The sequence below is a fragment of the Hordeum vulgare genome, chromosome 5H (assembly GCF_904849725.1).
Source record: "Hordeum vulgare subsp. vulgare chromosome 5H, MorexV3_pseudomolecules_assembly, whole genome shotgun sequence".
NCBI classification, from domain to species: domain Eukaryota; kingdom Viridiplantae; phylum Streptophyta; class Magnoliopsida; order Poales; family Poaceae; genus Hordeum; species Hordeum vulgare.
In genome coordinates, this window is record NC_058522.1 from 460,252,337 (window position 1) to 460,265,168 (window position 12,832).

At 47.9% G+C, this 12,832-nt stretch overlaps 1 protein-coding gene across 1 annotated transcript; it reads left to right on the top strand.

Annotated features, from left to right (window-relative positions):
* The first annotated feature begins 10,430 nt into the window (after window positions 1-10,430).
* On the top strand, window positions 10,431-11,884 carry LOC123399455 (GDSL esterase/lipase LTL1-like). The gene is made up of 2 exons (XM_045093864.1): window positions 10,431-10,875; window positions 10,986-11,884. The coding sequence occupies exons 1-2, from the start codon at window positions 10,489-10,491 to the stop codon at window positions 11,718-11,720; spliced, it is 1,122 nt and encodes a 373-aa protein (XP_044949799.1). The 5' UTR covers window positions 10,431-10,488; the 3' UTR covers window positions 11,721-11,884.
* Window positions 11,885-12,832: the final 948 nt, after the last annotated feature.

The following is a 12,832-nucleotide window of genomic DNA, read 5'->3' on the forward strand; positions in this document are numbered from 1 at the left end:
TCTTTATTAAAAGGAGAACCTTAATATCCCGTAGTTTCCTTTTGGACCCCGCTGCCACGGGAGGGATGGACAATAGATGTCATGCAAGTCCTTTTCCCTAAGCATGTATGACTACACACGGAATGCATGCCTACATCACATTGACGAACGGGAGCTAGCCACATATCTCTTCGTGTTATAGTTGTTGCATGATGAATATCATCCAAACAAATCACCGACCCATTGCCTACGAGTTTGTCCTACTGCTGTTACTTGTTTTGCTCTGCTGCTGCTGGTACTTGTCTTGTTGCTGCTGGTACTTGTCTTGCTCTGCTGCTGCTACTACTGTTGCTATTACTGTCGCTTGCTACTGTTGCTACTTCCTACTACTGTCACTACTGTTGTTACTCGTTACACTGCTCCTACCTGCTACAATTTTGGTTCACTGGACATTGACGGGAACTGACAACTTCCGTCAACGCGGCAACGGAGGCGCCATTGATACAATCGTTAGGAATAGTCTGCCGTCAACAGATCGTTTCTGACACCGTTGTTATCATACTACTTTGCTGTTACTACTTTGCTTGTAGATACTAATCTTTCAGGTGTGGTTGAATCTGACAAATTCAGCTGCTAATACTTGAGAGTATACTCTCACCTCCTGACTGGCAAACCAACAAATTGGGTCGAATACTCTACCCTCGAAAACTGCTGCGAACCCACGCGTTGGTGGGCCATCAACAACATTCTTCTAGTTCCGTTGCCGGGGAGTGCTGGCAGCATTCTTCTGGTGCCGTTGCAGGAGAAGGTTTTTTGTCATCAGCATTCATCTAGCTATCGCCAGAGATTGCAGTCAACTACATACGGAGGAAAATGAGTGAATCTACACATTAAAGTATGTCTATATACATCGTATGTAGTCCCCTAGTAAAACATCTAAAAAGACCTATATTTAGGAACGGAGGGAGTAGTAATGATAGTACCACTTACTTGTGGCACTGCCGCTTGAGTCATATTGGTGTAAAACGCATGAAGAAGCTCCATACTGATGGATATTTGGACTCACTCATTTTTGAATCGTCTGTGACATGCGAACCATGCCTATAGGTGTAAACGCATGAAGAAACTCCATGCAGATGGATTGTTTAGACTCACTTGATTTTGAATCACTTGAGACATGCAAATCATACCACATGGGCAAGATGACTGAAGGCCTCGTTTTCCAGTGAGATGGAACAAGAAAGTAACTTATTGGAAGTAATACATTTTGATGTATGCAGTCCATGAGGCACACAGTGGATATCGTTATGTTCTTACTTCATAGATGATTTGAGTACATACTAGTGTATTTGCTTCATGGAACACACGTCTGAATTATTGAAAGGTTCAAGTAATTTCAGAGTGAAGTTGAAGATTGTCATGACAAGAGGATAAAATGTCTATGATATGATCATAGAGATGAATATCTGAGTTGCGAGTTTGGTACACAATTAAGACAATGTGAAAATTCTTTCACATTTCATGCCACCTAGAATACCATAGTGTGATGGTCTGTCCTAACGTCATAGCCGCGCCCTATTTTTATGTGGTGCATACTATGATGTCTCTTATCGAATTACCACTATCGTTTATGGGTTATGCATTAGAGACAACTGCATTCACTTTAAATAGGGCACCATGTAATTTCGTTGAGATGACACCGTATGAACTATGGTTAGGAGAAACCTAAGTTGTCGTTTCTTAAAAGTTTGGGGCTGTGACGCTTATGTGAAAAAGTTTCAGTGTGATAAGCTCGAACCCAAAGCGGATAAATACATCTTCATAGGACACCCAAAACAGTTGGGTATACCTCCTATCTCAGATCCGGAAGCAAAGTGTTTGTTTTTAGAAATAGGTCCTTTCTCGAGAAAAAGTTTCTCTCGAAAGAATTGAGTAGGAGGATAGTGGAAACTTGATGAGGTTATTGAACCGTCACTCCAACCAGAGTGTAGCAGGGCGCAGGAAGTTGTTCATGTGGCGCCTATTCCAATTGAAGTGGAAGCTAATGATAGTGATTATGAAGCTTCGGATCAAGTTACTATAAAACTCGTAGGTCGACAAGGTCATGTAATGCTCCAGAATGGTACGGTAACCCTGTCTTGGAGGTCATGTTGTTGGACAACAATGAACCTACGAGCTGCGGAGAAGCGATGGTGGGCCCGGATTCAGAAAAATGGTTGGGGCCATGAAATACGAGAGAGGATCCATGTATGAAAACAAAGTGCGAACTTTGCAAGAACTACTTGATGGTCAAAAGACTGTGAAGTACAAATGGATCTTTAAAAGGAAGACGGACGATGATGGTGAAAAATCACAGTTAAGAAAGCTCGACTTGTTGCAAAGATGTTTTCGACAAATTCAAGGAGTTGACTATGATGAGACTTTCTCACTCGTAGCGATGCTAAAGTCTGTTGGAATTATGTTAGTAGTTGCTACATTATTTATGAAATCTTGCAGATAGGATGTCAAAACATTGTTTCCTCGACGGTTTCCTTGAGGAAAGGTTGTATGTGATACAACCAGAAGGTTTTGTCGATCCTAAGGATGCTAACTATGCAATCTCTAGTGATCCTTCTATGGTCTTGAGAAAGCATCTTAGAGTTGGAATATATGCTTTGATGAGATGATCAAAGTTTTTGGGTTTATACAAGGTTTGTGAGAAACTTATATTTCCAAAGAAGTGAGTGGGAGCACTATAGAATTTCAGATGAGTATATCTGGTAGACATATTGTTGATCGGAAATAATGTAGAATTTCTGGAAAGCATAAAGGGTTGTTTGAAAGGTGTTTTTCAAAGGAAAACCTAGATTAATCTACTTGAACATTGAGCGTCAAGATCTATGGAGATAGATCAAAGCGCTTAATAGAACTTTCAACGAAATGCATGCCCTGACAAGTTTTCGAAGGAGTTTAAAATATATCGGCAAAGAAGGAGTTCTTGGTTGTGTTGTAAGGTGTGAATTTTAGTAAGATTTAAAGCTCGACCACGGCAGAAGAAAGAGAAAGGACGAAGGTAGTCCCCTATGCATTAGCCATAGGCTCTATAGTATGCTATGTTGTGTACCGCACCTAATGTGTGCCTTGCCATGAATCTGTCAAGGGGTACATAAGTGATCCAGGAATGGGTTACTGGACAACAGTCAAAAGTTATCCTTAGTAACTAGTGGACTAAGGAATTTTCTCGATTATGGAGGTGATAAAAGAGTTCGTCGTAAATGGTTACGTCGATGCAAGCTTTGACACTAATTCGGATGACTCTGAGTAGTAAACCGAATTCATAAAGTGGAGCAATCATTTGGAATAGTTCCAAATGGCGTGTGGTAGTAGCATCTATAGGATGACATAGAGATTTGTAAAGCACACACGGATCTGAAAGGTTCAGACCTCTTGACTAATAACCTCTCTCACAAGAAAGACATGATCGAACCCCAGAACTGTATGGGTGTTAGATTCATTGCAATCACATAGTGATGTGAACTAGATTATTGACTCTAGTGCAAGTGGGAGACTGTTGGAAATATTCCCTAGAGGCAATAATAAATTAGTTATTATTATATTTCTTTTTTCATGATAATCGTTTATTATCCATGCTATAATTGTATTGGTTTGAAACACAAACATGTGTGGATACATAGACAAAACACTGTCCCTAGTGAGCCCGTAGTTGACTAGCTCGTTGATCAAAGATGGTCAAGGTTTCCTGGCCATAGACAAGTTTTGTCACTTGATAACGGGATCACATCATTAGGAGAATGATGTGATGGACAAGACCCAAACTATGAACGTAGCATATGATCGTGTTAGTTTATTGCTATTGTTTTCTGCATGTCAATGTATATGTTCCTATGACCATGAGATCATGCAACTCCCGGACATCGGAGGAATACCTTGTGTGTTATCAAACGTCGCAACGTAATTGGGTGACTATAAAGGTGCTCTACAGGTATCTCCAAAGGTGTTTGTTGGGTTGGCATGGATCAAGACTGGGATTTGTCACTCCGTGTGACGAAGAGCTATCTCGGGGCCCACTCGGTAATACAACATCACAATAAGCCTTGCAAGCAATGTGACTAAAAAGTTAGTCAGGGGATCTTGTATCACGGAACGAGTAAAGAGACTTGCCGGTAACAAGATTGAACTAGGTATAAAGATACCGACGATCGAATCTCGGGCAAGTAACATACCGAAGGACAAAGGGAACTGCATACGAGATTATCTGAATCCTTGACATAGAGGTTCAACCGATAGAGATCTTTGTACAATATGTAGGAACCAAGATGGACATCCAGGTCCCGCTATTGGTTATTGAACGGGGAGTGTCTCAGGTCATGTCTACATAGTTCTCGAACCCGCAGGGTCTGCACACTTAAGGTTCGGTGACATTTTGGTATAGTTGAGTTATAGGTGTTGGTGACCGAAGGTTGTTCGGAGTCTCGAATGAGATCCAGGACATCACGAGGAGTTCCGTAATGGTCCGGAAACTAAGATTGATATATAGACAGTTGGTATTCGGATTCCGGAAAGGTTTCCGACATTACCGACAGTTTGCCGGGAGTGACGAATGGGTTCCGAGGGTCCACCTTGTGGGCCCACCACTCCCTGAGAGGGCCACATGGACTTTGGGGTGGCGCAATAGCCCCTGGTGTGCTGGCCAATCAACCAAAGAAGTCCCATGAGGAAAAAGATGGAAAATCCAAAAGAGGTGGACAAGTGGGAGAGGAGTCCTCCTATAAGTGGAATTGGAGGAGGACTCTTCCCTCCTTGCTTCGGCCGAGCCAAGGTAGGCTTCCCTTGGTGGGAAAGCCTCTTTCCTCCTATATATACTAGAGTTTTTGAGGGGTTTTACACAGAATTTTCAGCCACGTGCTACCCTCTCCTCTAGATCATAGTTCTTCCTCTAGATCGGTTTTCAGCAGCGCTTAGACGAAGCCCTGCTAGAATAGATCCACCACCACCACCATGCCGCCGTACTGGAGAACTCATCTACCTCTCCGCTCCTCTTGCTGGATCAAGAAGGCGGGGATCGTCATCGAGTTGTACATGTGCTGAACGCGGAGGTGTCGTCCGTTCGGCACTAGATCGAGATGGATCGTGATGGGATCGCGGGACGGATCGTGATGAGATCGCGGGACGGGCTGCGATTTGGGTCGCGAAGATGTTCCACTATATCAACCGCGTTATATACGCTTCCGCTTAGCGATTTACAAGGGTATGTAGATTCACTCTCCCCTCTCGTAGATGATCATCACCATGGATAGGTATTGCGTGTGTGTAGGAAATTTTTTGTTTCCCATGCAATGTTCCCCAACACCGAGTTAGTAATGGGCGTAGTGGTTTCGAAGTACTGGTGCGCCGGAAAGAAGATGTTGTTGGCAAAGCGTCCCGTTGGGATTGCCAAGACCAGGGACACATCATGGAAGAACGCACGCATGGGTGTTGCCAGCACCGGGCATGCGTAGACGGACAAAGTCGATGTTGACGATGCGCTGCTCCAGGTTTGTGAGGCCTAGGAACACATAGGGGACGAAGGAACACATCGGTGTTGCCAGGACCAGGCATGCATAGACGGGGACCTGCGCAAGCTATATGCCATATTGAGAAGATTGTCATAGGAGGACTCAACGACAGTTGTAGTGCCAATCGGCATGGGGCCGATGTTGCCCGCGGTTGTCGGAGTAGATGAAGTGGTCGGGGTAGATGACGGTGACGCTCGCGATGAGATGGTGTTGGATGAAGATGAAGGGGGGTGGTCACGCGGCACCGCTTGGGTGAGCAAGCGGCACTGGCACCGAAGAAGAGCGGTGGCGGCTAGGTTAAGAGCGTGGCAACGATGCTCGAAATAGGCGAGGAAGAGCCCGACGACGTGGCGAAGACCAACGCGGATGATGGTGTTCCCGCGCCTTGGGAGGCGACGCGACGCATACCACGTGAAAGTCAACGCGCGGGGGCGGCGGAGAGGACCGCACGCCACGACACTACGCCCCGAAGGGGCAACACGACGGCAATGCACGAGTCGGGACAATGGCGGGAAGACCTCAGTACGGCGCATGGGTCAGTGCAACCGTCGGGACGGCCTCGGGGCAGCGGCATGGACCGCCTGTCGCGGCACCGCGACCCTAAGGGCGACGCAACGGCAACGCTCGTGTCGGTACAACCGCAGGGATAGAGGAAGAGGATTGATGTAATGAGATGGATGTTGTATTGTACTAGTATATATAAGAATACATACTTAAATGGCAAGAAGCCTCTCCTAAAGATAAGGCAGAAAACAGATTACAAATTCTAAACTTTCAGATACATCCTAAACTATCAAATACAAGTAAACCAAATATATCTTTAACACGATGATTGTGAGTGTTCCGCAATTTGCTCTTATTCATGTGTAAAGAAGATTTACATCACTTTATGGGAAATCGCCAAGCTGGGCATGATGGATGTACACTAAATTCACTGTACAAATGTAGAACTCGACAAAGTGCGTTCAATTCATCATGAAAAATAATGTATCCACAAGGTGCTTTTAGTTTGATCAATTGGCTTGATTAGAGCAAGTACAATAGAGCTGAGTCAGCTGGCTATAAGGAATAAACTAATATATTTTTGTTTAGTTAGAGGAAAGAGAAGATGAGAGGGAAGGTAAGCGGGCTCTTAGCTAAGAGCCAGCTCTAGCACGTGCTCCTAGGTATTTTGTGAATATGAAAGGTGGATCATATAATAAAGTAGTACACTTTTGCAATGAACTATTGTACATGTTGGCTATAAAACGGGTTGTAGATAACATGTCAATGGTTTATAGCCAGCAGCTGGCTATACTATTGTACTTCCTCTTAGGGAATGTCCAGAACCTCAGGATTCTGACAAACAAGACAAATGTACATAGACCAGAGCAGGGCTCCACCGTGTAAAACCTTGATCCTATTCCTTCAACCTATCCACAAGATTAAGACCATCAGTATAACACAAAAGCATCATAACAACCCCGCGACTTATTTAAAAATCTACAAAGTGTAAGCCCTGACTGGTTTGATTTCTACACTGGAATACAATAACAGGACAGCACATAACAGTAGTAACCTGATGGAAATCGGCTCTTCCATGGATGATTGGTGCGGCGGCATGTGTGCATGCAGTTATTCACCGATTTGTTCGAGTCGGGGCGGTTTCTATCTATCTATGGTATGCTGGGCTGGGCTGGCGGGCAGCCATGAAGTGGAGAAGAAGAGGAATCCTGGAATCCGATTAAATGGCCTGAAAAACGCGGTGCTGGTTTGTTACGCAAGGACAGCTTCTCCCGTATCGGGATAGGCCTGCAATTACACCTAGCCTTTCGACCACAGTTCAACATGCACAAAACTGTATAGCAACACGTATGTATGACATCCATGTACGTCTGCCTTCCCACACTCTTTTTACTTTCAGGTTCCTCTATCGTGTCGGTGTGGAAATGCAGCAAGTGTGCCATATATCTTCAAGAAAGCAGTAATAAAGTACTCCTACGAGACATGAGATGCGGCCTTGGTCTGAACTCTGAAGATACCTACTCAGATATGCAGTGATCATCTCTTATTGAAACGGGCGTGTACCAATCGCAGCTTCACAAGTCCCGCGCTTCATGCATAAAACTGTCATCGGTTTAATTTCCCTGAGACTGGATATTGTGCTGAGAGTGACGCGACCGAGTTCCAAATAAAGGTCATTGTCGCCTCAATGGAAGAATTCTAAGGTCATTGTCAGCATAAGTTCTCGTTAGCTAGCTAAGAGCATCTCCAACAGCCGCCCTCCGCGCCGCGCCCAAAAAATATATTTGCCGCGCGCGCTTCGGCTGGTTTGACGCGTCGCGCAGCGCTGGCTCCAGCAGCAGCGTTAAAATGCAGAGCGCGCGCGCCGCTCCAGCAGCGCGGAAAAATGCAAACATGTGAATTTGACACAAACAAGTTGATGCATAAAAGTTCATGCCCACAAGTTCATCCAACCAAGTTCAAAATGCAAACAAGTTCAAGACATATAAATGAAAGACACATCAATCATCATCTTCCTCGTCTTCGTCCTCATCTTTCGAAGACGATTCTTCCGCCTCCGTAGATGAATCTTCCTCCCTAACCTCATCACGCACCGCATCACGTGAAGCTCCGACGGTGTTGGCAAGATCTTCAACGGCGGTCGGAGGTGCACCCATGCCTTCCATGAGAGAAGCAAAACTCATGCCTCCCATGGCGGCCATAGCGTCGGAGGGTGCTCCAAAGCCACCCATGCCTCCCATGGCGGCCGGAGGTGCACCCATGCATCCCATGGCTCCAAAGCCACCCATATGGCGCCGAGACCACCGCCACCCATGGCACCAAGGCCACCGCCACCCATGCCGCGGATCATGGCTCTTTTTTGGATCAAGACTTCCTCACGGGCAAGGTTGACATATTCCTTTTGCGCATCATTGAACAAAGATGTGTCCAAGAAGAACAAGTGCTTCTCCCATTCCAACAACTTAGCTCGCTCCTCCATGCCCACCTTCCTCTCCTCCAATGCCACTTTCCTCTCCTCGGCGGCCACCCTCCTCTCCTCGGCCGCGGCATCTTGGTTCCTTGCCATTTTCCTCACCTCGTTGGCTTCTTTTCTTGCCTTCACAATAGCTTCCATAGCATTTGTGAGCTCATCATCTCCTTTCCTCTTCTTCTTTTCGGTTTTGTCCTCCTTGCACCCATCCGGTCGTTTTGGTTTCGAGTATGAAACCGAGTTGGGTGTGGGGCTTCTCTTGCCGTCATCACTTGATGCATCATCCTCCTCATCATCATCATTCAACTCAATTGTTCGCTTGCGTTTGTTGCTCAAATGCAAATCATCCAAATCTTCACGCTTCTTCCATTTCTCATCATCCTTCAACACTTCATAGCAATGAGGCAAGGTAAAGATCTTTCCTTTCTTGATCTTCCCCTTCTTGGTTGTCCTCGTCTCTTCTTTGAACAAGTTTTGTGCAATGTTGTACTACAATAAAAACAAAACAAGTTAGCACTTCGGACACCAAAAACAAGTATGATGAACATGTATGAGATCCCACTTACTCTATCATCCTCATTTGTGCCACTTGGGTTAAGCTTGTCAACTGCCTTTTGTGTGGCCGCCCACTTTTGACAATCCGAGTTGATTGTCGGTCATCGGGGCCGAAGTGATCTCTCCGAGCGGTCAATTCCACTCACGTTCTGAGCATCAAAGTATTCTTTCATTCGCCCCCAATAAGCATCTTTACTTTGATCACCTCCAATGGATGGATCCCTCGACACTTGCAACCAAATATTGCATAGTAATTTGTCATCGTTGGTGGTGTAATTGCCCGCTTTTCCTTTCGGCGCCGCGACAATGCCCTCACCCTCCTCGTCCACCTCAAACTCATGGTCGTCCAAATGGATGTCATTGGTTTGAGACCAATGCGAATTGTTGGACCCAACACCCATAGTTGACATGTATGCATCATCGTTGAGACTACAAAGTTTTTGAACAATGCAAATATAAGCTATCTATATGATGATGCATTGAAAAAATAACAAGAAAATAAAAGTTGGAATTTTTTTCACCTTGGGGGCATTTCGTCGAACACGTGGTGCGCGTCGGCCGCCGGCTCAACGAGTGAGCTCGCCGGTGCTTCGGTAGACGCCGCGCCGGTCCGCCGCCCTGCAAGCTTCTTCTTTGCCTTCGAGCTCCCGGAACCGTCCGCCGCCTTCTTCTTCGCGGATGTTTTTCCTTTCTTCGACCCCGCCGCATTGGGGAGCTTCGACGGTGCGGCGGCGGCACGGGACGGCGCCGGCGCGACGCCACCCGTCGGCGTGGTCATCCGCGGCGACAAGAAGAGGCTGCGCCCGAGGCCGGCGGTCGGCGGAGCTCCGGCGGTGGCGGCACCAACGCTCGCCGCGCTAGGGTTTTCGGCAGTGGCGGGGGGGGGGGGGGGGGGCTCGCGGCTGTACAGCGGGTGAGCGGGGTGCCGGTCTGCGCGTCCATGGTGGCAGGGACGCTGGCGCCGCCGCGCGCGGTGTGAAGGAGGAAGAAAGAGAGAGAGTTCGCGCGCGCGCTCGAGTCTGCCGCGCGCGGAAGTGAGCGCTCCAAATTACCAGCGCGGGATAAGGCTATGGACGGCGCGTCCAACTTGTTTTAACGCGCGCGCGGCCCGTTGAACCATCCCGCCGCGTCGCGCATGCTAAAAAGACATATTTTTAAATGCGGCGCTTGTTTTGCGTTGCTGTTGGAATGCTCTAAGGCCATAATCCGAAGCAACCCTGCGTACTGACCTCTCGAGGGTCCTCAAAAAGTTGCCATGAAAACTAGTACTCAACATGGACAATGCATCGATCGGCAGCGACGTATGCTGGGCAGTGAGCACTGCACAGGCTATAAATACAGCCATCCAATGGACATACCATGCAGTGCAAGGCGCAGTCGATCGAGCAGCGATCAAGCCAAGCTAAGCTTAGCCACGACGAGGATATGGGTGCGCTTGGCGTCCTCCTCGTGATCGTGATGGTAGCAGCCATGGTAGCAGCAGCGGCGGCGGCAGCAGCTGCTGCAGCAACGGCGAGCGGTCCTCGTCCCTTCTTCGTGTTCGGCGACTCCCTGGTGGACAGCGGCAACAACAATTACCTGGCCACCACGGCGCGCGCCGACTCGGCGCCCTACGGCCTCGACTACCCGACCCACCGCGCCACCGGCCGCTTCTCCAACGGCCTCAACGTCCCCGACATCATCAGCGAGCACCTCGGGGCCGAGCCCGTGCTGCCCTACCTCAGCCCCCACCTCGACGGCCACAAGCTGCTCGTCGGCGCCAACTTCGCGTCCGCCGGCGTCGGCATCCTCAACGACACCGGCATCCAGTTTGTAAGCTGCTCAGCTACTACCTACCTGCTTGCACATGCCTGAAATTTGCAAACGCAAGGAGCAGACGAAGGAACGAACACACGAACGAGTTGCATTTCTGCCACCTGCAGGTGAACATCATCCGTATCCAGAAGCAGCTGCGCTACTTCGAGCAGTACCAGGGCAGGGTGCGGCGGCTGATCGGCGAGCCGGCGACGCAGCGGCTGGTGCGGAGCGCGCTGGTGCTCATCACGCTCGGCGGCAACGACTTCGTCAACAACTACTACCTGCTGCCCTTCTCCGCCAGGTCCCGCCAGTTCGCGCTCCCGGACTACGTCCGCTACCTCATCGCCGAGTACAAGACCATCCTCCAGCAGCTCCACGGCCTCGGCGCCCGCCGCGTCCTCGTCACCGGCTCGGGCCCGATCGGCTGCGCGCCGGCGGAGCTCGCCACGCGGAGCGCCAACGGCGAGTGCGACCTGGAGCTGCAGCGCGCCGCCGCGCTCTACAACCCGCAGCTGGTGCAGATGACCAAGGAGCTCAACGCCCAGTTCGGCGCCGACGTCTTCGTCGCCGTCAACGCCTACCGGATGCACATGGACTTCATCTCCGCCCCGGCGGCGTACGGCTTCGTCACGTCCAAGGTCGCGTGCTGCGGCCAGGGCCCGTACAACGGCGTGGGGCTGTGCACCGCCATGTCCAGCGTCTGCCCCGACCGCTCCCTCTACGCCTTCTGGGACAACTTCCACCCCACCGAGAGGGCCAACCGCATCATCGTCAGCCAGTTCATGGCCGGCTCGCCGGACTACATGCACCCGCTCAACCTCTCCACCATCCTCGCCATGGACGCCGCCGCAATGCCATGATCCATTGCCCTACTATTTTTCTCTATCTTAGTGTGCCAGTAGCATCCGTGCGCAATAAAAATTGCTGAATAAGCAGAGTATCTGTCCTTTTAATTCGCTCGAGTAGTCAATAAAAATAATAAAGTAACTACGCTACTCCTATTTTGTTTATCATCCTCTGCATGATTCCCTATCATGAAGATTCTGCCTCCAATCATCTTAAGTATGATCAATCACGGGATAGTGTCAAACAAACAAACATATATCAATCTCAAATCATTGCCAAAAACAGCTCTACACTTGCACCTGGAAAACACCTGGGGAAAGTGTATCACTCTGTTCTGTAGCAATGATAGTACATGAACCACTCCCGCAGTTCTAAGAAATGATTCCAAATGGAAAGACAACTCAAGTGTAATCAATGACACATCGATCATACAAACATTCCAAGACACGTGATAATTAATATGGCTTTCAATGTCTACCGCTGAGGGCGAGGCCATGTCTATGGTCTTAGGCTCTGATGGTGCAAATCATGCCCGAGCTTGAGGAGCTATGTGTCAACCTTCCTTTGCCTCCACTGGTGAAGCAGGGTTGAAAATGAAGCACAAAGTTTCTGCTTTTTCCGGCAGGAAAAAGGAAACAAGAGGAAAAATAGAAATGGAAGAGCATTCTTTTACATGGAAACAAAACAGAACGAAGCGGCGTTCTCCGATGAAAAAAACATAGAAACGGAACTTTTCATTTTCATGAACATGAAACTTTTTGTTTTAAACATGGGCACATAGCTAGTTTATAGCGAAACGAACACCAAATGAGTAGAATGACCCATGTGTGGCCCAAGTAGTACTACTAATGTGAGCATGTCAGTGGAGCACTATGGTTTGAGCTGCACTATTATGCAAATGTTTTTGGTTGTTTGATGCCTTCTTTTGTTGCCAAAGTTGAATATTTTATTGGTTTTCTTGTGTTTGTTTCTATGGCTCAAGGGGTCTATTAGTCGTGTTGTACACTCGTTTATGTCTTCGTGTCCGCTCGGTATTCTCTCTATTTTCGTTTTCATGAAAATTTGTTTTTGTATTCATTTTTTATTTTTTTATTTTTCCCTTCTTTAATAAAATCTAAAAGAAAAC